Raw genomic sequence first — 26,293 nt, 5'->3', positions numbered from 1 at the left:
TGTTTATCTATTTATCAATTGATAGATATCTGGGTTGTTTCTGCCTTTTTGGCTATTATGAATAATGTTACTGTGAACATTTATATGAAAATTTTTACATGAACATACGTTTTTATTTTTCTCAGATGTATACCTAGCGGTGGAACTGCTATACTATATAGTAGTCCTATGTATAACCTTTAGGGGAATTGTCAGACTGTTTAACAAAGCAGCCATGCCATTTTACATTCCTACCAGCAATGTATAATGGTTCCAACTTCTCAACATTCTAGCCAGTGCTTATTTTTGTTTGTTGCTTTGTTTAGTATTAGTAAAATACTTCAATATTTTGCTAATGTAGTTATTCCACTTTTATTTGTTACTTATTTCATATTCAGTAACTCTTATTTTAATGGTTGTGTAATTTCATTATATCTCTCTTGGAATTAGGCAGGGAATTAACAATAAATGTAAATGTACATAGGAATATTCTTATGTATATATATATATCTTTTGTATGTGTGTAAAGTGTATATATATCTGGTGTAGGGCAGTGGGAAGAATGGCAGATATTAGGACTTAGATGGCAACTATTCAGTGTTATCTCAAATGATTATCAATGAGGATAACACTTGTTCTATCTCTCTCATAAGAATTGTGTTTAAGAATGAAAATGAAAGCATTTTACAAATTTCAAAATATGCAGATATAAGTTGTTAGTTTTTAAATTATTATTATTATCTATTCAACTGGTTGGAAAATAGCTGCATTTACTTAATGGTCTCCATTTGCCCTCATTATGTAGGATTTTCTAGCACATGTCATCCACCACCTGGCTGCTGTCAGTTTGATGAGCTTCTCTTGGTGTGCTAATTATATTCGCAGTGGGACCCTCGTGATGATTGTACATGATGTGGCCGATATTTGGCTAGAGGTAAATGTTTGCCATTAAAAAACTAATAACAGTACCATGTCCTGGGTTAACTGTGACTCTTTACAGGAAGAACTCTCTGTGAGTGATTTAGCAGAGCTCTCAGTTCTGAAAACACCTGAATTCTGTGGATATCTCTAGGTCCCCAGGTCTTTCAAGCTCAAAGAAAGGAAAGTTTTTAGTTTCTAATTTTTTTCTCCATGGTAGTCGAGAGAGAGGGGTTATTTTGTGGGATTCTATTTGCAACTTGCACGCAGTTATTAGCTTAGGAAGTAAGCTGAGGTATCTGAAGAAAAAATGAATTCTTATCTTTTAAAAGGAAAATTTGGACTATGGCATTGTGAATTTTTAAAGCTGATTGGCCCCATATGTTCACTTAAGCCAAAGTTAAATAGGCACCGAATGCTTGCACTGCCCTGCAGGGTTCCTCCTCCAGCTTTAAGGAATGGGAATTAATGTTTATTTAAATGATTTTTATTTTCTAAGGAAGCAGTGTTTCAGAGCAGACTTTAAAACAAGAGTCTTCCTAATCTCGAGCCATACAAAATATAAGAAACAAAGCAAAATTAGTATTGTTTACTCTCTGTGTTTCTGTTGTGTATTGGTTCTGTTTACCCTGAGACAGTGGGTCCTGCTATACTTAGAGCCACATTGTTCATTATTTACATATATTCATTTATAATGAAAGTGAAAGTTGCTCACTCAGGTCCAACTCTTTGTGACCCCATGGACTATACAGTCCATGTAATTCTCCAGGCCAGAATACTGGCGTGGGCAGCCTTTCCCTTTTCCAGGGGATCTTCCCAACCCAGGGATTGAACCCAGGTCTCCCACATTGCAGGTGATTCTTTACCAGCTGAGCCACAGGGGTAGCCCAAGCTGGGGGAAATGATACTAACATATTTGCATTCAGGATAACCTCTTGAAGGGCTAATAATTAAATGTAAGTTGATATGGAAGAAATTAATTTAATAAGATCTTGTTCCAGGATTCAGCAAGTTCAGTTCAGTTCAGTTGCTCAGTCATATCCAACTCTTTGCGACCCCATGGACTGCAGCACACCCGGCTTCCCTGTCTATCATTAACTCCCGGAGTCCACTCAAACTCATGTCCATTGAGTCGGTGATGCCATCCAACCATCTCATCTTCTGTTGTTCCCTTCTCCACCTACCTTCAATCTTTCCCACCATCAGGGTCTTTTCAAATAAGCCAGCCCTTCACATCAGGTGGCCAAAGTATTGGAGTTTCAGCTTTAACATCAGTCTTCCAATGAATATTGAGGACTCATTTCCTTTAGGATGGACTGGTTGGATTGCCTTGCAGTGCAAGGGACTCTCAAGAGTCTTCTCTAACACCACAGTTCAAAAGCATTAATTCTTAGGTGCTCAGCTTTCTTTATAGTCCAACTCTCACATCCATACATGACTACTGGACAAACCATAGCCTTACTGAATTCAGCAAACTTTTTGGGAAAAAGCCAGCTTTGTGGACCTCATATGCTCTCTTGTCACATATTCTTCTTTTTCTGTTGTTTTTCCTTTTCTTTTATACTCCTTTAAAAATGTGAAAACCATTCTTACCATTCTTAACTCAAGGTGCTGAGCAGCTTTAGTCCCTCAGCTGAATTGTAATTTGCCAAACCCTGTTGTAGATGTAACCAGAAGTCATTTGAAGACATTTCAAAGCAACTGGCTACTGTTAAAATTGGCTAAGTGCAGAATTGTGTTTCTTGTATGTAACCATAATTAGACATGTAAATCCAATTGTAAGGGTAAAGATTATTACATGTGCTTCAGAGAAGCAGATGACTTAGCAGAAGGAGGACTATGCCAGTTCTTCCATGTGTTGCTCTCTGAATGTAGCCATCTCTGTTACAATCACCTCCTTCTCCAATCAGATCTCAGTAACCCTTTCTGAAAATTAAGATCACATTGGCTACGACTTTAAAACTTTATGCTATTCTGTTCTTCTAGCCCTCTAGTTCAACTGCCTTTGGTGTCCACCATAAGAACAGCTTCACTGCATTACTAAAAGGGAGATTTAGGTATTAGGACTGGGAATAAGCACCATGTTGTCCCTGCCTACCCTGACACTGATATGACATAGATTCCCTAGGTGACCTGTTTAGACCTTCCTAAAGATGGAAACTATTAATCTATCCTGTTCTTCAAAAGAGTTATTGGGTCATTTCTTAGTTCTTTCTTTGCAAGGAAGAACAGCCTCAGCATCTACAGTTTTTACTCATAAGCAGTCTGTGCCTTCTTCATGTATCTTCATGATCCTCTTTTTCTACATGTTAAGTTTGGATCCAGGACCCAACACTTTAACAGTGTCTTGATTGCAAAGGAGAGCGGTTACTGTCTGATATCCATCTTTGCACAGTCCAGGATAGGTGGTATGTGCATGGGCCCAAAGAAGTGCTACTTTGCCAACTCAGGTGGCTCTCTTCACATCTATGCACATCTCCAACTTCCTGCCGGGCCTGGCTGCTGCTGCTGCTGCTGCTAAGTCGCTTCAGTCGTGTCCGACTCTATGCGACCCCAGAGACAGAAGCCCACCAGGCTCCCCCATCCCTGGGATTCTCCAGGCAGCCGGGCCTGGCTGCTGACCTTCAAACAGCTCCCTATATTCCAAGCACTGTAAACTCCTAGCTTTCTCCCCATACCCAAATTGGGCCTCGCTGGCATGCCAGCCTTCCATTTTAGCAGTGAAGGCTACTTCCTTTTGGGTCTCTGCTAACCCCATAGTCTGATCACATTCCTACCCCTTGGTAAGTAGGGAAAAGTATGGAAAATGCAGTGTAAACCATTCCTGAAGTGTAATAAGCTGCTTCTCTTGTTCTAGATGGACCTTGACTTTCCTGGGAGATTTCAGTTCTAAAACTGGCAGGCCTAAGCCACACTTCTGCCCAGCTTCCACTCCCAACTTCAGACACTTTCCCATTCAGCCTTGAGCTACACTGGATAATGCAAGAGAATCCTCATTACATTAATACCACATTAAACAGCACTTTCTGTAATTCTTTTTACTCAACACAAATCATATGAGCACTACAGACTAGAATGAAGTAAGCAGGAAAAATCAAGTGCTTGAAACTCTGCTTCAACCAGGATAGGGCCCTAAGGGCTGCCTCCTAACTCCACTCTGTATCATCCGCCTGAAAGTAGCTGCCTTGATTGCAGCGTGCCCAGCCCAGCCCAGGGCTTTACTCATATCCCAGCCTTTCTTCAGTCCAGCTCTCCTCCCAGTTAAATAGAGGAATTCAATAAATGTCAAGCTAACATACATGCTAAAAGTAGTTATGCTAATTTGTAGTGCTTATGTAATAAAAGAGTAATATTACAGTCATTCTAACTAATTTTTTAAATGTTGTATTATGCAAGGTTCCAAACATATGACAAGGTAAAGAATATAAAGGGCCCAATGGGTCTACCATCCAGCTTTAATAGTTATTAATGTGGGCCAATCTTATTTCCTCTACTTCCTATCCATAACCCAACCCCCACCAAGATTTTGAAGCAAATCCCAGATATAATTTAATTTATAGATATTTAATTTTACACGACTATCACCCTATCTGAATGCAATTTCTTTCTATTTTCTCAGTCTGCTAAGATGTTTTCTTATGCCGGATGGAAGCAAACCTGTAACATCCTGTTTTTCATCTTCTCCACCGTGTTTTTGATCAGTCGCCTCATTATTTTTCCCTTCTGGTGAGTAGACAAGGTGCTGTGCATGCCTTTGGTCGCTATGCTGAGGTGACCTTGCATGTTCAGGTTGGAACATTGCCCTTTCTTTCTCATACTGATCTCCAGCTATTTGTGCCAAGTTTAGCTGGACAGAAGAATGTGAAAGGGCCATTTTTATAGATAATTAAAACCACACCTTCTAATGTGAAAGGCTTGCTACAAAGGAAGATAAAAGATGTGTGATCAGTGGAAAGCAGCATCTCTTACTCTTCGTCTGCTCTCATGAACATGGATCTTTTTTGCAATTAACAACTTTTCCAGTTGTTCAGTGAAATGTCATTGGTCAGTTACCAGCTCTTTAAAAGAGAGGCACATTCTGTGTTAGAATTGCAATAGTTAATAACCACCATTAATTGAATGCCAGGCATTGGATTAGGCCCTTAATACATCTTGGCACTAGCTATACAGCAAACCATAAAGATAAGTGTCATCACTTCCACTTCACATATGACAAAACTGATGCTGATTTCATTCTTCATGATCTCTAGTTGTAACAGTGGTATGGACCACTGGCTCTTGCTCAGTCTGTTGATTTTGTTTAGCCAAGGGCTGGCAATGCAGAACTTACGTTGTGTCTCTCCTGACAGCCTTTCCTTCAACAAGTGTAATTTCCCATGTGTCGATTGACAGAAATCAGAGGGAAAATGTGAGGAAGACTTTGAGGGTTTGGAAAGAACAGCTTAAAACTAACTGTAGTTGGGGCTAGCCTAGGAGTTTCAGATACTCTCAACAGAAAAACTAGTGTTGTTAGAAGTCCTTGGTTCCAGGAGAAAGAGATAGGGTCCCAGGTTGCAGGCCTGATTCCTTGTGAGAGGAGAGCACACAGGAAGACTGGTTAGAGATTTCAAAGGGTGCTGGTCACTCTGTGGAAGCCAGCTGCGTTCTTTTACACAGGACAGGGTGTCTTGATTAGATACTTTTTCTAGAGAGAAATAGCAGAGTGCAGTGATGAATTTCATGGGTACAGGTCAGTCCTAGCTGCAAACTTATCACCTGTACAATCTTGTACAGGTTAGATCAATTTTCTCTGCTTCAGTTTTTCATCTGTAAAATGTAAGGATTGTCACGAGGCTTAAGTGAGATAAGAAATATTAAATAGCTTAGAATAGTGTCTGGAACATAGTAAAGACTCAGTAAATGCCAACTGTTATTACTGAAATTATTAATGAGTCTCTGAGAATTTGGACTTTAATCCAGAATCAAATCTGAGATGCATGTTTAAGATGCTCTTCTTGGTTGATGAATCATATTACCATCACTTTCACTTTGGCTGATCAAGTGTGTTTGTGAAATTAGAATATTGTACAATATCGATAGGATAAGAATTGACTTGAAGATAGCAGTTAAGTTGTGGTTTTTTAGTGTGACTTTCATGGTGCTCTGAATCTAGCATATGCCCACTGCTTATTTTGTTTCAGAGGTACCATGTGTTCCAGTTATCTATAGCTGTATAACAAACCTTCTAAAAAGTTTAGTGGCTTAACACAGTAGTGAGCAAATTTTTTCTATTAAGGGCCATAGAATAACTATTTTAGAATTTAAGAGCCATGTATGGTCTCTGTTGCATGTTTTTCTTTGTTTTGTTCTATTTCTTTTACAATCCTTTAAAAATGTACCAAACCCAGCTTAGATCACTGGCTGTAGAAAAATGCTCTATAGGCCAGTCTTTATCAACAAGCCATAGTTGGCAGGCTTATCTCTTAAAATAACACGTTATTATTATCATTATTATTACCTCTATGGATCTCGGAGTTGACTGACCTCATTTACATGGTTTTCACTCATGTGGTTACAGTCAGATGGTAGCTGGGCAGTCGGAGTTGGAGTTTTCTTGAAGGCTTCCTCAGGCACAAGGTTCAGGTGATACCCATGACATCAGCTTGTTGATGCTGGTTATTGGTTGAGACTGCTGTGGGCCTGTCAGCTGGATTGCATGCCCATGGCCCTTCACTGGCCTGATCTGTTCCTAGGACAGCAGATGGATTTTAAGGGTGAGCAGTTTAAAGAGAGAGCTTGGAAGATGCTGTGTTTCCTTTTGTAACTCAGCTTCAGATGTCATAGCATGTCATGTCCAACCTCATTTTCTTCATTGGATCCAGATCACTAAGGCCAGTTCATATTTAAGGGAAGGAAAATTAGCCTCCATTTCTTGTTGGGAGTAATTTCAAATAATTTATAGACATATTTTAAAAACACATACCATAGAAGTTCTCAGTCTAGAGAACTCTCTGAAAAGCTTCTAAGTATTGCTGCTGTGGTTGATTTGTGATTCAGCAACAAAGGATCTCACCTAGAACTTAACTTTAATGTCTCAAAATCAACAGGCAAGCCTCACAGACAGTTGAACATTAGGTTAGGGTTGAGTGATTGGGAAGTGGTATGTTACTTTTCCACACACCCTCAATTTTAAAATCCTAGACATAAGAACTCATTCTCTTGCCAGCATTTCTGTATTTCAAGGAGAATTAGTTACATGCATTTGGCATTTTCTTGATCTTGATATTTTTCTGAATTCACCAGCTCACTGCAGAGGGCAGCCAATACCACTGTTTGCTGTCTTCAGAGAGTTGGGCTGCAAATAAACCAGTATTAGTAGACTTGACTATAAAAATTTTTTGTGGGTAAAATTTTTTCTGTACTGATGTTGACTGATCCTCACTTGGAGGGTTAAAGAAAACCTCAACAAACTATTGGAAGTTTGGGAGCTGGGTTTTTCATGGTTTTCAAAAGCATCAGTTGTAGTGTATTACTCTGGCTTAAATAGCTATCCCATCAGCTTGAACCTGTTACACAACCATCTTGTGGTGCCAAAGAGGAAAAGTCAGTTCCTTGTTGTTAGTCTGGCTCCAGACATCTGTCTAAAATTTGTAACTCTGCATACTTACTTTTTAAGGACGTTTTACTAGTCCAGATTTGTTGAGGATTTACCGTGGACCAAACAAGGTGCAGACAAGAGGCCCATTTCAAGATTCAGACATTTCAGAGGTGCTGTGGGGGGTGGTTCGCCATCTACTGCTCTGTTCTTCTCAGTTGTTTTGTTGCCCATTTTGTGGTGAGATGAAGGACTGAGTGTGGAGAAAGCTCCTGGGTGGTGCCATCTGAAAGGGATCTGAAACCCTGAGAGAAAGAACAAGAGTTTAACATCATGTGTGTCTTTCTTTTTCTTCTCCTTTCCCCTTATTCCTTCAGCCTCAAGCAGGTTTGCTTTCCCTCATGAATTTCCATATGTGTTTGTACAGCTGTGTTGCCAGTTCTCCTCCCCTCCTCTTTTCAGGGAACTTATTTATAGCCATTTTTCAGTCAATATCAGCAAGAGTTAACTGCTTTGATTTTCTAAACATTGCTACTGTCAACATTAGGTAGACACTCCAGTTGGCACAGGCCAAACTGCTTTAATCTAATTGCTTGGTTACCCTATTTATTTGAGTTTTTCTTCAAAAGCATTTAAATTTAAGGCTTATGTTTTTCACATTGTATTCCCAACTATTGTATTAAAATAATGGCTGCTATATTTGCGAATTATTGGATGTATTTCTCTACTTTATACAAATACCACCTGAGACTCATTCCCCAACCCAGGGATCCAACCCAGGTCTCCTGCATTGCAAGTAGATTCTCTACCAACTGAGCCACCAGGGAAGCCCATTCAGTGAAAAAAGATCCTCCAAAGGTCAGATAAACGATTACCCTGACTCCTGACACTTTTTCTCCTTAAATAAAAAGAGCAGATATTGATTTAGTCCAAGATGGTTGCTCTGAGGGGAAGGAGCATGTTACAGCTGATGTTTCCAGGTCGCAATGCTGGGTCATTGCTTCATTTCTTGAACTCATCCCTAGATGTTGTGAGGAGCTCACAGATAAGTGAGATGCAGTTCCTAGCCTGCTGAGTTCATGATGGCAGTAGAAGAGATCTTTGTATCCACCACCTTATTCATACATTTGAAGAGTAAAACATTTCTTTCAAATCAAAACTACAATATGTTATCTCCTCACACTGTTCAGAATGGCTGACCATCATTAAAAAGTCTACAAATAATAAATGCTGGAGAGGATGAGGAAAAAAGGAACCCTCCTATATTCCTCCACTGTCAGTGGGAATGTAAATTGGTGCAGCCACTAAGGAGAACAATATGGAAGCTTCTTAAAAAGCTAAAAATAGGGCTACCATGTAATCCTGTAATCCCACTCCTGGGCATATAGGAAAAGACGAAAATTCTAATTCAAAAAAATACATGTACCTCAGTGTTCATAGCAGCACTATTTATAATAGCCACAACATGAAAGCAACCTAATTTGTCCACTGACAAATTAATAGATAAAGAAGATGTGGTACATGTATACAATGGAATATTACTTAGAAGTAAAAAAAGAATGAAATAATACCATTTGTAGCAACATTGATGGACTTAAAGAGATTATCATACTAAGCAAAATGTCAGAGAAAGAAAAATATATCACTTATATGTAGAGTCTAAAAAAATGATACAAAGGAACTTACAAAACAGAAACAGACTCACAAATGTGGAAAACAAAGTTATGATTACCTAAGGAGAAAGTGAGGGAGGGATAAATTAGGGATTTGAGATTAACAGATACACACTACTATATTTAAAACAGGTAAAAGACTAAGACCTACAGAGGAATTGTATTCAATATCTTGTAATAACCTATAACGGAAAAAAAACCTGAAAAAGAATAGATACATATATCTATAGCTGAATGACTTTGCTATACACTTGAAACTAACACAGCATTGTGAATTTACTATACTTAAATTTTAAAAATGGTTAAAAAATAAAACATTTCTAACTGTGAAAAATACTCAAAACAACTTCCTTACCTCCAGGGATACATATGCTAGTGGTAACTTTATTTTCCCACCACTGGTTCACGGGACCTTGGGCTTCATCTTTTGATGATCCAGGTCTCACTGGTATCAAAAAATAGTACCCTGAGAAGCCTCATATGAAAAAGAATTTTGTGGGCGATGAGACAATATAAACCCTTGAAATGGCTGTTAGAGAGAGGACAGTTTTAAGGAGACACAGCAGAGCCAAAAGCCTCCAGCAGTGCTCTCAGCTGATGTCCATCAGAGGGAGACTAAAGTGAGCACATGATAGTCTTTTTTCCTTTTAACGCCTGAGGCCTCAGTTCTGAGAAGTCAGTCAGGGGCAGGCAGGGGTCTGCTGGGGTCCCGTCAGCTTCCACACCCGCCAGGAATGGCAGTGTCCTTCCCTCAGTCACCAGAGGAGATGCAGGGCTGTGAGAGGGCTCTGTTGCAGCCGACCCGCTCCCTGGGACCGCCCTGCAGATGCCTATCTCAGAACTAGACTTTCCAGTCACACAGCTTCTGGAGGAGACAGCACAAATCACTGCAAGTGTTTGCTCAGAGTCTTGCTCAGGGGAGCTCTTCCCACACCCCACAGGCTTGGCGCTTCTGCTGCTGCTTGTAAACTTAAGAAAGACAACTACCACAGTCCATAGAACTTAAGAATGAGGGGCTTTATTCATAATTTAGTGCAACCCCTTTATTTGTTTATTTGTATGGAAATCATTTCAAGCTTGCAGAATAATTTCAAGTATATTACAGAGAACTCTTACCTGTTCCCTTTACCCAAATTTACCAATTAACATTTCCCTGGTTTGCTGTATTTCTTTCTTTTTCTCTCTCAATACACACACACACACACACACACATACACGCTCACATGTGTGTGTGTATATGTGCATATATATATATGCATTTTTTTCTGAACCAAAGTTGAAACCATCATGCCCTTTTAATCCTGAATAGTTCAGTGTGTATTTCCTAAGGACAAGGACATTCTTCTACAGAATCTTCCATCAATTTCAAGAAAGGTAGCAATCTACCATCCGTGTTTTGGTTTTGTCAATTGATCTGATAGTGCCTTTCATTGCTTTTCCTACCAGATTTGGCCAGGATCACATTCTGCATTCAGGTGTCATCCATATCCATCCAACCATCTCATCTTCTGTTGTCTCCTTCTCCTCCTGCCTTCAATCTTTCCCAGCATCAGGGTCTTTTCACATGAGTCAGCTCTTCACATCAGGTGGCCAAAGTATTGGAGTTTCAGCTTCAACATCAGTCCCTCCAGTGAACACCCAGAACTGGTCTCCTTTAGGATGGACTAGTTGGATCTACTTGCAGTCCAAGGGACTCTCAAGAGTCTTCTCCAACACCACAGTTCAAAAACATCAATTCTTCAGCAATCAGCTTTCTTTATAGTCCAACTCTCACATCCATACATGACCACTGGAAAAACCATAGCCTTGACTAGAAGGACCTTTGTTGGCAAAAAAATGTCTCTGCTTTTTAATATCCTGTCTAGGTTGGTCATAACTTTCCTTCCAAGGAGTAAGCGTCTTTTAATTTCGTGGCTGCAATCATCATCTGCAGTGATTTTGGAGCCCCCCAAAAATACAGTCAGCCACTGTTGCCACTGTTTCCCCATCTATTTTCCATGAAGTGATGGGACCAGATGCCATGATCTTAGTTTTCTGAATGTTGAGCTTTAAGCCAAACTTTTCACTCTCCTCTTTCAGTTTCATCAAGAGGCTCTTTAGTTCTTCACTTTCTGCCATAAGGGTGGTGCCATGTACATATCTGAGGTTATTGATATTTTTCCCAGCAATCTTGATTCCAGCTTGTGCTTTTTCCAGCCCAGGGTTCCTCATGATGTACTCTGCATATAAGTTAAATAAGCAGGTGACAATATACAGCCTTGACGTACTCCTTTTCCTATTTGGAACCAGTCTGTTGTTCCATGTCCAGTTCTAACTGTTGCTTCCTGACCTGCATACAGGTTTCTCAAGAGGCAGGTCAGGTGGTCTGGTTTTCCCATTTCTTTAAGAATTTTCCACAGTTTATTGTGATCCACACAGTCAAAGGCTTTTTCATAGTCAATAAAGCAGAAATAGATGTTTTTCTGGAACATCCAGTGGATGTTGGCAATATGATCTCTGGTTCCTTTGCCTTTTCTAAAACCAGCTTGAACATCTGGAAGTTCACGGTTCACATATTGCTGAAGCCTGGCTTGGAGAATTTTAAGCATGACTTTACTAGCGTGTGAGATAAGTGCAATTGTGCGATAGTTTGAGCATTCTTTGGCATTGCCTTTCTTTGCAATTGGAATGAAAACCAGGACCCTGCCTCAAGGCTGTACCACCATTTGATTGCTCCTCCTCTGTTTCTGTATCCCCTCCCTTCCCAGATCAGGAACTGTTTGAATCTGCCTTTGGGGGCTCAGGGAAGGTCAAGGATGCTGAATGAAGCCTAGATCCTACAAACAAGAAATGGAGAATACAGAACAGATCTGTACTCTAGAGCCCCACAGAATCCTGCTTAGTTTTAATTCAGGGGGTTGTTAAACTATGACTCTGATAACTTCCTGTCAAAATGGGTCATAGGACTGCCTCAGTTTGGAGAACAGACACTGAACTGGAAGTTATTTCTGAGTTCCAAGTCCTAGATCTGAGTTTTATATGATTAAAACGTCAATCTCTTGGTCTCCCATTTTGGTGTAACAGACCCAACTAGAAGTAATTGGAGGAGTGACAACTGGAATTTTAATAGAAAGAATAAATCTCATTTCTTTTCAGAAGAATAAGCATGAAATCATGTCTGGACCTGGCACTTTGGGGACAGTTGTAGCCAGGTAGCCAGTTGCCTAGTTTTATAAAAAGTAAGGTTGCAGTTATTAGCTTCCTACAGACATTGTTCTGAGAATGTCTGGTGGCATCTAAGTCTGACACAGCTCAGAAAACTCAAGTTCTTAGCAATATAAGGACTAGTCTGAAATTACCCCCATTACTGTGACCTACTTATTTCCATGGATATCTGAACCATAGCTACTCTATTTTGATTTTTAACTATGATATTCTCCTTAATAACCAAAGCAGATATTACAATTAACAATGTTAGTGTTTTTCTAGGTATAAGAAGATGCAAGGATTGGGATTCATAAAATCTTTTCCTGAAAATATCTATGTGAAGGACTGGTCTTCCAGTTTTTCCCAGAGCACAGAGTGCCTCATTTTTTTATCTCCACCCTGAACTCCTTTCAGGGGTGTTAAAGGTCAGCAACTGCAGTGGCCATGATTTGATCTTTGTAGAGGTAGATGGCAAGTGCCAGTTTTCAGTTGATAGGGCCCCTTCATGATCATAAGCTTGACCATGATTTTAGGGGCACATCTCATGACCATTTTGTCCCACTGTACTGAGAATGCTGACAATTCCCAGATCTGGCAAAGATTTCTCTTATAGCCCATTCAATGTGCTGTTACTGGACTAGGCCATAAAAGAGTATCCAGAATTCTCTGGACCACCTGTCTTACTAGCCTCTTGGTCCAGGAAAGCATTCTCTCTTGTTGCTTCTTCCCATATCTAGAGTTACATTGTTATCATCATCAATCTCATATGAAACTATATATTATTTTATCAGAGGTTCAGTTACACACTTGGTAATGTAAGAAACAGCAATTTTGTAAAACAGGTGAAATACAGATAACATAGCCAGCGGTATTAGTAAAGTCATAAGTAAGAATTAAGCTAAGAGCTTCCATTAGATGCAGCCCAGTATATCCCAGGTCATCTGACTTAGTCTATTCCGTACGAATCCTTATCTTCCAGGGAAATTATATATTGGCACTGTCTAAAACAACAGAATAGGAAAAACAAGAGATCTCTTCAAGAAAGTTAGAGATATCAAGGGGACATTTCATGCAAAGATAGGCTCAATAAAGGACAGAAATGGTATGGACCTAACAGAAGCAGAAGATATTAAAAAGAGGTGGCAAGAATACACAGAAGAACTGTACAGAAAAAGATCTTCAAGACCAAGATAATCACGATGGCGTGATCACTCACCTGGAGCCAGACATCTTGGAATGTGAAGTCAAGTGGGCCTGAGAAACCATCACTACGAACAAAGCTAGTGGAGGCGATGGAATTCCAGTTGAGCTATTTCAAATCCTGAAAGATGATGCTGTGAAAGTGCTGCACTCAATACGCCAGCAAATTTGGAAAACTCAGCAGTGGCCACAGGACTGGAAAAGGTCAGTCTTCATGTCAATCCCAAAGAAAGTCAATGCCAAAGAATGCTCAAACTACCGCACAGTTGCACTCATCTCACACGCTAGTAAAGTCATGCTCAAAATTCTCCAAGCCAGGCTTCAGCAACACGTGAACTGTGACATTCCAGATGTTCAAGCAGGTTTTAGAAAAGGCAGAGGCACCAGAGATCAAATTGCCAACATCCACTGGATCATGGAGAAAGCTAGAGAGTTCCAGAAAAACATATATTTTTGCTTCATTGACTACGCCAAAGCTTTTGACTGTGTGGATCACTATAAACTGTGGAAGATTCTGAAAGAGATGGGAATACCAGAGAAACCTGTATGCAGGTCAGGAAGCAACAGTTAGAATTGGACATGGAACAACAGACTGGTTCCAAATAGGAAAAGGAGTATGTCAAGGTTGTATATTGTCACCTGCTTATTTAACTTATATGCAGAGTACATCATGAGGAACGCTGGGCTGGAAGAAGCACAAGCTGGAATCAAGATTGCTGGGAGAAATATCAATAGCCTCAGATATGCAGATGACACCACCTTTATGGCAGAAAGTGAAGAGGAACTCAAAAGCCTCTTGATGAACGTGAAAGAGGAGAGGGAAAAGGTTGGCTTGAAGCTCAACATTCAGAAAACAAAGATCATGGCATCTGGTCCCATCACTTCATGGGAAATAGATGGGAAAACAGTGGAGACAGTGTCAGACTTTATTTTTTTGGGCTCCAAAATCACTGCAGATGCTGATTGCAGCCATGAAATTAAAAGAAGCTTACTCCTTGGAAGGAAAGTTATGACTAACCTAGGTAGCATATTAAAATGCAGAGACATTACTTTGCCAACCGAGGTCCGTCTAGTCAAGGCAATGGTTTTTCCCGTGGTCATGTATGGATGTGAGACTTGGGCTGTGAAGAAAGCTGATCGTCGAAGAATTGATGCTTTTGAACTGTGGTATTGGAGAAGACTCTTGAGAGTCCCTTGGACTACAAGGGGATCCAACCAGTCCATTCTAGAGGAAATCAATCCTGGGTGTTCATTGAAAGGACTGATGCTGAAACTGAAACTCCAATACTTTGGCCACCTCATGCGACGAGTTGACTCACTGGAAAAGACTCTGATGCTTGGAGGGATCGGGGATGGGAGGAGATGGGGATGACAGAGAATGAGATGGCTGGATGGCATCACCAGCTCGATGGACATGAGTTTGTGTGAACTCCGGGAGTTGGTGATGGACAGGGAGGCCTGGCATGCTGTGATTCGTGGGGTTGCAAAGAGTAGGACATGACTGAGCAACTGAACTGAACTGATAAGGCACATAGCCCAGTTTCCTAGTGTTGCTGCTGCTGCTGCTGCTAAGTCACTTCAGTCGTGTCCGACTCTGTGTGACCCCATAGACGGAAGCCCACCAGGCTCCCCCGTCCCTGGGATTCTCCAGGCAAGAACACTGGAGTGGGTTGCCATTTCCTTCTCCAATGTGTGAAAGTGAAAAGTGAAAGTGAAGTCGCTCAGTCGAGTCCGACCCTTAGCGACCCCACGGACTGCAGCCTACCAGGCTCCTCCATCCATGGGATTTTCTAGGCAAGAGTACTAGAGTGGCTTGCCATTGCCTTCTCCGTTCCTAGTGTTACTAGCCTGATTATCTTTAGTATGACTTAATAGTTCCCAACGTAGAGGAGACTTTAAAGCTAAATTTATTTATTTTTTAAAAAAATTATCATAGCCTGGTGTTATCTATATATATTAATCCATCCCATAATTGTGGAAGATATTTTTCCTTTGCTAAAACTTTGCTTGTTGCTCTGACTGAGCTTGAGTAATAGAAGAAAACTCAAATTTATGACCAGGGTCAAAGCAGGCATTATTAATTGGCCAAGTGAGGAGATACCATCCAGTAGTATCAGTAGTGACCTGAACATGACTATAATTTTCCTTTTAAAGTAAATTTTCTCAGGGCCAACCATTTTGAGCCTTGGAGTGAAGAAATTCACCAAGGTAACCCAGAACTGGACACAGGGATTGGCCACAATCCCAATAATTGGATTGATTTCTAAAACTAGCATAGGATCAGGCCTATGATAGAAAAGCATTTGATTTATATGCAAAGGTCCAAGAAGTCGAGAAAACATTATAAATGATCATCTGAATCAGGTGCAGCATCTTGGGCAAACTGTCTGTCTCTGATGTTGTCTTCTTCTCATCCTGGTGTGGTGCAGTTTCTCCTCTGGGTGTCATTTTAAGGTGAGATCAGGTCACCTCTCCTCTCTATAGACTTAGTCCAGCATCAGGACCTTTGGAAGTGGGAATTAATCTAAGAGTCAGTTTACCTTCAATTTCACTGTGAATGAGCTAGTTAAGAGTACCTGATAAAAAGGTCCTTCCATCCAGGTTGGATTCAGTCCCTTAAATTATGTCCTTTTCCAGTCCTGGTTGTAGGCTGTGAGGCATCTGATCTTCGTCTGAAGATAGATTACTGAGATAAGCTTCAGAAACAAACTTAGGGTGTCTCTTAATAATTCAAGTGAATTTTGCAGTAATATACCCTAACAGCAAAGAACTATTCAGGAAATGGGTCTTAGTAGATACGGACCTTCATTAACAAACTTGGATTTAACATTTATTGAAACACCTTTTTCTCCCTAAAATCACCCTCATTTTTACCAAATATAACCAAATTAAGACTAGTTTGCAAAATAGTTCTGGTCTCAATAAACCTGACCTGATGATTTATATAACCATAATTGATCATAGACTTTTTGCTTTGCTGAAACTTTTATAGAGTCTCAGACCGAACTTTTAAAATAAAATCTCTCAGGGCTAGGAAAGTCATGCCAAAGGCTTGTCACAGAATTTGCCTAACAAATCTGGGTGAAGTCTTCACTTTTCAGGGTCTCAAAAATTCCTTGAGATTTCTGTACTTGTTAGTGACCTAACTTTCCTAACTTGTCTGAAAAAGTTATTGAAAATCTAAGAGTTTCCAATCTCTGGAAGGGTCAGAGAGAGAAAAGATAATTGTTTCCATTTGTTTATAATTTTACCACATTAATGTCATAATTAGCTTGAGGGGAATATTTCCCCTACCCCTGGGAAACACTGATTCAAACCTATAAGTTTTTTCATATAGAAACCATAAAAGTTATAAGCATGTTCACAAGCAGTCCTTTTGTTAACCTTTGTAAAGTCATCAGGTTTCCCATTAGAATACCAGAACATGACAAAATTTTAGGAACTCCATTTAAGTTCTAGGATACTATATTATTAACATTTATCATATAATATAACCTGAGAGGATTTATTACTCATTTGATAATAATTCCCATGTAATTTAACCAACCAAATAAACACAATTAATTTAATATATCTCTCTTTGGGATGTTTCAGGGGCCCTCTGAAGCATCCCAAAGTTAACTTAGAGGTCAAAAGAACTTCGATAGAATTAGGAAATTTTGTCCCCCCAAAATCCAAAGGGTTTAGAACAGTCAGTCAGATTTAGCCAGTGCTGGCAGGTGTGTCACTTAGCTTACATGTGTCACAATGGGTGTACATACCAAGGCTCAAGGTCTAGTGAAAGCAGATTCTGCCATCTTGGACCTTGTGGGTTCTAACCAGTTTTCCTGTGGCTGAGTCATTCCTTGTTTCTATCATTGGTCACATCCACAACTGGGTATTGGTTTTGCTTTTGCTCCATCCCTTTATTCCTTCTATAGTTATTTCTCCACTGAGCTCCAGTAGCATACTGGGCACCTACCGACCTGGGGAATTCCTCATTCAGTATCCTATCATTTTGCCCTTTGTTACTGTTCACGGGGTTCTCAAGGCAAGTATACTGAAGTGGTTTGCCATTCCCTTCTCCAGGGGACCACATTCGGCTGTGGTCCATGTGATTAGATCAGCTAGTTTCCTGTGATTATGATTTCAGTTTGTCTGCTCTCTGGTGCCCCCTAGCAATACCTACCATCTTATTTGGGTTTCTCTTACCTTGGTCTTGGAAAATCTCTTCACAGCCGCTCCAGCAAAGTGCAGCCGCTGTACCTTACCTTGGACGAGGGGTATCTCCTCAAGGCCCCCCCTCCTGACCTTGAACGCGGAGTAGCTTCTCTCGGCCCTCCTGCGCCAGCGCAGCCACCGCCTGTTGGACGTGGGGTAGCTCCTCTCGGCCGCCGGCCCTGGCCTCAGGCGTGGGGTAGCTCCTCACGGCCGCACCTCTTTGCGTGGCTCGTTGCGCCCGGGGCCGGCGTCTCTCGCGTCGCGTCTGCGCCGCCGGGGCCGGCGTCTCTCGCGTCGCGTCTGCGCCGCCGGGGCAAGCAAAGGAGAAAAGGAAAGATATAAGCATCTGAATGCAGAGTTCCAAAGAATAGCAAGGAGAGATAAGAAAGCCTTCCTCAGTGATCAATGCAAAGAAATAGAGGAAAACAACAGAATAGGAAAAACAAGAGACCTCTTCAAGAAAATTAGAGATTCCGAGGGAACTTTTCATGCAAAGATGGGCTCGATAAAGGACAGAAATGGTATGGACCTAACAGAAGCAGAAGATATTAAGAAGAGGTGGCAGGAATACACAGAAGAACTGTACAAAAAAGATCTTCACGACCAAGATAGTCACGATAATGTGATCACTGACCTAGAGCCAGACATCTTGGAATGTGAAGTCAAGTGGGCCTTAGAAAGCATCACTACGAACAAAGCTAGTGGAGGTGATGGAATTCCAGTTGAGCTATTTCAAGTCTTGAAAGATGATGCTGTGAAAGTGCTGCACTCAATATGCCAGCAGATTTGGAAAACTCAGCAGTGGCCACAGGACTGGAAGAGGTCAGTCTTCATTCCAATCCCAAAGAAAGGCAATGCCAAAGAATGCTCAAACTACCGCACAATTGCACTCATCTCACACGCTAGTAAAGTCATGCTCAAAATTCTCCAAGCCAGGCTTCAGCAGTATGTAAACCGTGAACTCCCAGATGTTCAAGCAGGTTTTAGAAAAGGCAGAGGCACCAGAGATCAAATTGCCAACATCCGCTGGATCATGGAGAAAGCAAGAGAGTTTCAGAAAGACATCTATTTCTGCTTCATTGACTATGCCAAAGCCTTTGACTGTGTGGATCACAATAAACTGTGGAACATTCTGAAAGAGATGGGAATCCCAGACCACCTGAGCTGCCTCTTGAGAAACCTGTGTGCAGGTCAGGAAGCAACAGTTAGAACCGGTCATGGAACAACAGACTGGTTCCAAATAGGAAAAGGTGTACGTCAAGGTTGTATATTGTCACCTTGCTTATTTAACTTATATGCAGAGTACATCATGAGGAACGCTGGGCTGGAAGAAGCACAAGCTGGAATCAAGATTGCCGGGAGAAATATCAAGAACCTCAGATATGCAGATGACACTACCCTTATGGCAGAAAGTGAAGAGGAACTCAAAAGCCTCTTGATGAAAGTGAAAGAGGAGAGTGAAAAGGTTGGCTTGAAGCTCAACATTCAGAAAACAAAGATCATGGCATCTGGTCCCATCACTTCATGGGAAATAGATGGAAAAACAGTGGAAACAGTGTCAGACTTTGTTTTTTTGGGCTCCAAAATCACTGCAGATGCTGATTGCAGCCATGAAATTAAAAGACGCTTGCTCCTTGGAAGGAAAGTTATGACCAACCTTGCTAGTATATTAAAAAGCAGAGACATTACTTTGCCGACCAAGGTCCGTCTAGTCAAGGCAATGGTTTTTCCCGTGGTCATGTATGGATGTGAGAGTTGGACTGTGAAGAAAGCTGATCGCCGAAGAATCTATGCTTTTGAACTGTGGTATTGGAGAAGACTCTTGAGAGTCCCTTATACTGCAAGGAGATCCAACCAGTCTATTCTAAAGGAGATCAATCCTGGATGTTCATTGGAGGGACTGATGCTAAAGCTGAAACTCCAATACTTTGGCCACCTCATGCGACGAGTTGACTCACTGGAAAAGACTCTGATGCTGGGAAAGGTTGGGGGCAGGAGGAGAAGGGGACGACGGAGAATGAGATGGCTGGATGGCATCACCGACTCTGTGGACATGAGTTTGAGTGTACTCCGGGAGTTGGTGATGGACAGGGAGGCCTGGCGTGCTGTGATTCATGGGGTCGCGGAGAGTCGGACATGACTGAGCGACTGAACTGAACTGAACTGAAGTCATTCCTAACAAAATCTACTTACCCAACTAATTGTAATCCAATTTTAGAAAATCCTGATCATTCGTAACTCATTCGTTTCACTACTTTTTCATTTCTCACACCTTTTCTTACTAAAAGCACTTCCCTGAAAGTTTTTTTCCACATTGTGTTTGTTCCTTTTCTTGTTAACACATTTGTAGCAGATAGAATACAGTCTTATTTGACCTCTAGTAAATCTAGGTACAACGAAGTATTATACTTATTGATGGTTCTAAAGACATGTCTGTATCACCACGTATTAATATTGAGTACTTCCTAGTTCACATGAACCTGAAATTCATTTAGCTTAATTTGGAATTGTTCGATTTGTAAGCACTTACATTTCCTTAAGCCATTTAAATAGAGCTCATTTACAAATTAATCTCAACATATTATCCAGAGACAAAGACACATACTGAGACACACACATATCCAGACACAAGATTTGGCTTCATTTTCTAAACTTAGTCATGAATCAGATATTACAATATAAAATTCACTACTTTATAAATAACAGTTGGGATAAATAACAGTTTTAAAAGCTTCTTCCCATTTGCCCTTCGGTCTTAAGAATTAGAGATGGTCTAGATTAGTGTTTCTGAAAGCTCTGATCTCAAGGCAAGGAAGAGAAAATCAAGCTCTAAAACAAAACAGCATCAGGTCTAAACAAAATGGCAGCCACACGAAGCAAAATGGCCGTCACAAATCACAACACAGAACACATACACATACCCAACCATCCTAATCAGACACTCCTTTAAATACAAGATTACATTCTCTCATAAAACCTCCTATAGAGACACAGTACTTCAGATCCAAGTTCTTACAGAGTGAATGAAAGTAATCTCAAGTCTTCAGAGATTTCAAATGGAGGAAAGGAAGCCAGGCTGAAAGACAAGGGGGAGGGAGGCGGGATGGGGAAGCAAAAGGGGTGACCTTACAGACATCTCTGGCTGCCTGCAGATACCCAGGTGTTACGGGACTTCTGGGCCTTCAAAGAAGGGAGGACTAGAAATCAGCCCTACCAGAAACCAGGCTAGACCAGAACAGAACCAGAATTCAAAGCAGAAACCAGGACAGGACCAGAATTCGAGTTCTCTGCCAAGCAGAGGTGATTAGGCTCTGATCCTCAGCTCAGTCTGAGGCCCTTTGACCAGACTCCTGTGTCTAAGACTGGGGGACTGGAAAAAAGGGTAGGATAGGAAGGGTTAAGGAGAGGAAAGATAGAGGGAAGGTGAGAGAGGTCAGTAAAGTCTCTTGTTCCTTACCTGGTCAGGCACCCTGGCCAGTTGTCTGCATCAGGAGGAGACCAAGGACAAAATGGTCCCAGTTGGAGCTGCTGGGTCTGGTCCATTGGTGGGTAAGCTGGTCCCCAAGCACCCTGAGTGGTCAGTATGTCAGTTGAGTACCCCAAGTAGTCAGGATGTCAGTTGTGGTGAAGAAGAGTCCCCACCAGAGTCACCATTTGTTGCAGGAAGAGGAACCCCTTCCAGGGCCCAAAAGTGAGCACTTGTCTAACACTCAGAAACCAATTGTCTGAGGAGACTAATGGAGCAAGAGGTTTTGTTGGGAAAAGGTGCCCGGGTGGAGAGCAGTCATGTAAGGGAACCCAGGAGGACTGCTCTGCCCCATGGCTCCCAGTCTCAGGTTTTATGGTGATGGGATTAGTTTCTGGGTTGTCTCTGACAAATCATCCTGACTCAGAGGCCTTCCTGGTGGTGCCCCCATTGCTCCGCCAAGATGGATGCCAGTGACAAGGATGCTGGGATGTGGTCAGACACGTGGTGTCTCCTTTTTACCTTTCCTGAACTCTTCTGGTTGGTGGTGGCTTACTAGTTCCATGTCCTTACCACGTCCTCCTGTCATAAGACAACTCATGCAAACGGTGACTATGGTGCCTGGCCAGGGTTGGCGGATTCAGGCAGTGTGCTTCCCCTAACACACCAAATTATTCAAACAGTGTAAACTTTTTTTTTTTTAAAGAACGTAAAGTGGGGGTTTATTTAAGTAAGGATATGCTCTCAGGGAGAGTGAGTAGGCAGGTGAGGAACTGCCACACTGGATTTCTTTGCTAAACTGGTTATGATGGGCATACTAATGAAGGGGCAGGATATTCACTAAGGAGGAATTTGGGGAGGGCATCTTCCCCGATTTTCATGCCAACTCCATTTTCCTGAGAGGAAGAGGTATTTCTGTCCTTATTTAGCTTAGATCAGAAGTGTCAATGCAGGATGGGTACTTCTTATCTATAAGGCTGATTTTATTTTTAATAAGATCATAATGAACAGAAGGTTACATTTGAACACAGGAGATTCACACCTTTCTTTGTCTTCTATTCAGACCCTTATCACGCAATTTCCTATCAGTCTGAAGGTTTCTGCTTTGCTCTTTGTCTGTCTGTGGACCCCTGCTGTTTACAAGATGTGTGATTTCCTACCACCCGATCCCTGTCCCCATTTCTCTGCTCATATCTAGCTACCTGCATGCTGTAGGATTTCCCCCTCAAGGAGTCTGGACTCTTAAAACCTTATAAGTGGCAGAGGGGCTGATGGTCCATCGTCTGTAACTGCTTCAAGCTGACCATGGGCATTGTTCCTACCTGTGGATCCAGATCTCCTTGCTATTTGTCAGAAATAGGGTTCTAGGGATTGTGTGTAAACTGTTTTGATTTAAAGCTAAATGAAACTGAATGTAAGATCCCACAAGTGATACTTTTACTGCAGTGGCAAAGTCTCTACTGAATAATAATAAGTGCTGCTGAAGATAAGCAACAACTGGCATTCTCATTCTCTGCTGATTGGGATGCAAAATAGTCATTTTGGAAAATAAGTTTTCAGTTTCTTGTAAGGTTAAGCATATACTTGGCAGTGTGATAGCCAACAGTCCCACCTGTATGTATTTACCCTTAAAAAGTGAAAACTCATGTGCCCAAAAAAACATAAATATTACATAAATATTTATAGCAGATCTGTCCACAATTGTCAAAAACTGGAAACAATACAAATGGTCACTAATGGGTATACCCACACAATGGAATACCACTCACTAGTTTAAAAAAGTCGTGCTATTGATACCCACAACAACTTACATGAATCTCAGAGGCTCTGTGCTGAGTGAAAGAAGGCAATCTCGAAAGCTGACACACTGTATGATTCCATTTATATGGCCTTCTTGACAAGACAAAATTAAAGGAGTGGGGAATAGATAAGCGGTTGCCAAGTGTTAGGCCTGGGGATATGACTATAAAGGGACAGCACCAGTGTTTGGGGGTTGATGGAACCACTCTGTCTCTATTTTGTGGTGGTGGTTATACAAATCTATGCTTTTATTGTAATTTGTAGAACTGCACACCCCCAAATAGTCAATTTTACTATATGTTAATTTAAAAATAAAATTTAAATATATGTAAGAAAAATTAGAAAAGAATGCACAAAATTACAGCATTATTTTTTTTAATTTTAAATTTATGGGAAGCTTTCTTATTTTTCCAATTTTGTATGAAAAAACTATTTTTATAATTCAAGTAATATACTTCCAAACATGTCTAAACAGCAGTGTTTGCAGTTTGGGAAGACAACAGATAGCCTTCATGCTCCAATTGTATCTGAAAGCACTGTGCATCCTGGTCATTGAGGGCAGTTCATATTGTGTCCAGGAGTCTGTTTATGAAATTAATAAAGTATTCAATTCACTTTAGAAAGTGGAAGTAAAAGTAATGATAGAATTTTTGCTTCTTTAAAAGTCTGTTTTGTCCAGAAAATTTACTCATGTAGAATTTCCCATTCACTTTTGATGCCAAATGAATGAGACTGTGTAAAAGGCAATAATAACCCCACGCACATATGCATTATCTCATGTTCTCCAATCCCGGGAAGGTGATTGGGGTTAGTATATACAGTTCTCTTTGCAGAGAGGAAACTGAAAAGAGGAACATTTGTGGCTTTCCAAAAATGATATAAAAGGTGATATTACCATATTGTTTTGAGTCTTTCCTGAACATTATTAGAAATGAAATAAATGTTGTATGCCTTGGGAGAAAGAGTACTTGTTTCCTCACTGAAAATTCAGAAGTGCTTTGACTTTAATGAAACATTCTCATTTGTTTGGTTTTTCAGGATTTTGTATTGCACGCTGATTCTGCCTCTGCACTACCTTCAACCTTTCTTTTCATACATCTTCCTCAACCTACAGCTCATGGTCCTGCAAGTTCTTAATCTTTACTGGAGTTACTTCATCCTGAAGATGCTCAAAAGAAGTATATTCACGAAGGTAAGGGCTGTTCAGGTTTCATTGCTCTTAGCAAGTAGATTTCATTGCCAAAACAAAGGTGAGGCTTAGATGATGGAACATTCTACTTCATTTATAGTTAACCAGAATTTTTTCTTGATTTGATTGTCTTGAGAATTTCTCCAAAATATTTTTTAAGATATTATAACAGAGATTGAGAATTTGTCTTTTCAAGTTCTTTATGTCTGACAGACCCCTAATAAGTAATTTTGAACATACAAATGAATAAACAATTTTGGGAAAGAAGTCACAGTATTTTGGACAGCCAGTTACAAAATAATTTATGAATCTGTTTATGGTTATTAAGTAGATTTCCAAGGTGTTCTTAAGAAATTGCTTTTATTAGAGGACAAGGATTTTCTGGAAAACTTTTATTCAAGAATTGATTGCTGCTTCTTGAAGAAAGTCCTGATGAGTCTAAATTTGCTCCAGTTTGGGGCAGGCTTTATGGTGAGAATTAAGTGCTGTTTCAGATCCTTAGTTCACCTTAGCTGATTGTCCAGTTTGTGCATAATGTCCTCCCCCTGAGCTTTCTTCTCCTATCTGAAATTTTGTCCATCATTTGCCAATACTCTTTCTGAAACTATCTTCTTCCCTAAGAAATGAATAATACATTTTAGACAATGGAAGGGAATTTTTTTGTTTCATTTAGAATTCTAGTTTTTAATTTCAGAACAGGGGAGGAGATGGCTTAAAGAAATGAATAAGATACAATCATTGCTTTTGGAGAAACAGCCCAGAGTCTAGTTGGGGAATATTCATCTACTAGCAACTATATTCGGAGAAGGCAATGGCAAGCCACTCCAGTACTCTTGCCTAGAAAATCCCATGGATGGAGGAGCCTGGTAGGCTGCAGTCCATGGGGTCACTACGAGTCAGACATGACTGAGCGACTTCACTTTCACTTTTCACTTTCACACACTGGAGAAGGAAATGGCAACCCACTCCAGTGTTCTTGCCTGGAGAATCCCAGAGACGGGGGAGCCTGGTGGGCTGGCATCTGTGGGGTCACACAGAGTCGGACACGACTGAAGTGACTTACCAGCAGCAGCAGCAACTATATTTGTTGTGTAAAATGTCCTGTGCTGAAGAGAGGTACCAGAAACTTGCTGTGATAAACAAAAGAGAAATTGACTCAAGGTGACCAGAGAAAGTTTGGTTGTATAGATGGAATTTGACTGGAATTTTTAAGGCAAGTTAAAAAAAAAAAATCAAGTCATAACTCCTTCCTTGCCTGGAAGCCATACATATAGGGGAATTTTAATTAAGAATCTTTCAAGGAAGTTACAGCTGGCCCACTTTTGGGTGTTACCTAATCCCTGTATAACATAGCATTGTATCATGATCAGAATGAGTGACATATGTAATAGATGTGCTTGTAGTTTATCTGATAAGCTCATTTTTAAAATAAAATCTCTGATTAATTTTCCTACTTTAGCATTTGTGTCTCAAAGATCATTGGAAAGTTGACAAATGAAGTTGAGGTTGCCATAAATGACCTCTGCATCTTCTAAATCTAGACGAAGGTATTGGAAATTAGGCTACATCTGGATTAATCCTAAATCAAATCGTCAATTTTTTTTAAACTAAATTGATGATTTGAACTTGTTTTCCTGAGAAAAAATTATTTTCTTTAGCTGGAGTGACTTAGAAAATAAACCTTTCATTGAATGATTCTAGTTTATTAATGTTCTCAAAGGTTTTTCTATGATCTCTGCAAAAATTACTTTATCCCTAAGTGACAGGTTTTCCTTGTGGCTCAGCTGGTAAAGAATCTGCCCGCAATGCAGGAGACCAGGGTTCGATCCCTGGATTGGGAAGATCCCCTGGAAAAGGGAAAGGCTACCCACTCCAGTATTCTGGCCAGGAGAATTCCATGGACTGTATAGTCTATGGGGTCGCAAAGAGTCAGACACGACTGAGCAACTTTCACTTCACTTTCACAAGTGACAGGTACAGTTGAAGTAACTGAATTTGAGCATTTAAGACAATCTGCATATCCAGGGGTTGGAAGGAAAGCAGGTCACTGAACTGAGCCTGCCCTGCCTTTGGGTCCAGCTTCCTAGAGCTCCTGTCCCAGTCAGAAG

At 40.7% G+C, this 26,293-nt stretch overlaps 1 protein-coding gene and 1 long non-coding RNA gene across 4 annotated transcripts in view; one reads left to right on the top strand and one right to left on the bottom strand.

Annotated features, from left to right (window-relative positions):
• Positions 1-9,935, bottom strand: part of LOC129550218 (uncharacterized) — a 101,317-nt gene extending 91,382 nt beyond the window's left edge. Inside the window, exons 1-3 of one of the 3 annotated variants that reach the window (XR_016035676.1) lie at positions 9,500-9,935; positions 7,545-7,776; positions 6,395-6,625 (exon numbers count right to left, since the gene is read on the bottom strand). This is a non-coding gene — a long non-coding RNA (uncharacterized LOC129550218). Of the gene's footprint in view, positions 1-4,046; positions 6,626-7,544; positions 7,777-9,499 lie in introns of those variants that run through there. The other 2 variants (XR_016035677.1, XR_008684789.2) reach the window with 2 other exon arrangements.
• CERS3 (ceramide synthase 3) overlaps positions 1-26,293 on the top strand; it is a 178,048-nt gene that overhangs the window by 103,550 nt on the left and 48,205 nt on the right. Inside the window, exons 8-10 of the mRNA XM_055417690.2 lie at positions 785-913; positions 4,517-4,623; positions 24,035-24,188. Of these exons, the coding sequence (XP_055273665.1) occupies positions 785-913; positions 4,517-4,623; positions 24,035-24,188 (390 nt within the window). The remainder of the gene's footprint in view (positions 1-784; positions 914-4,516; positions 4,624-24,034; positions 24,189-26,293) is intronic.

Source organism: Moschus berezovskii, chromosome 21, assembly GCF_049115385.1.
Source record: "Moschus berezovskii isolate FMDL1 chromosome 21, NW_MosBer_1.0, whole genome shotgun sequence".
In the NCBI taxonomy this organism is placed as follows: domain Eukaryota; kingdom Metazoa; phylum Chordata; class Mammalia; order Artiodactyla; family Moschidae; genus Moschus; species Moschus berezovskii.
The sequence above is the reverse complement of the archived record's forward strand: the minus strand, read 5'-3'. Positions and strand labels throughout refer to the sequence as shown.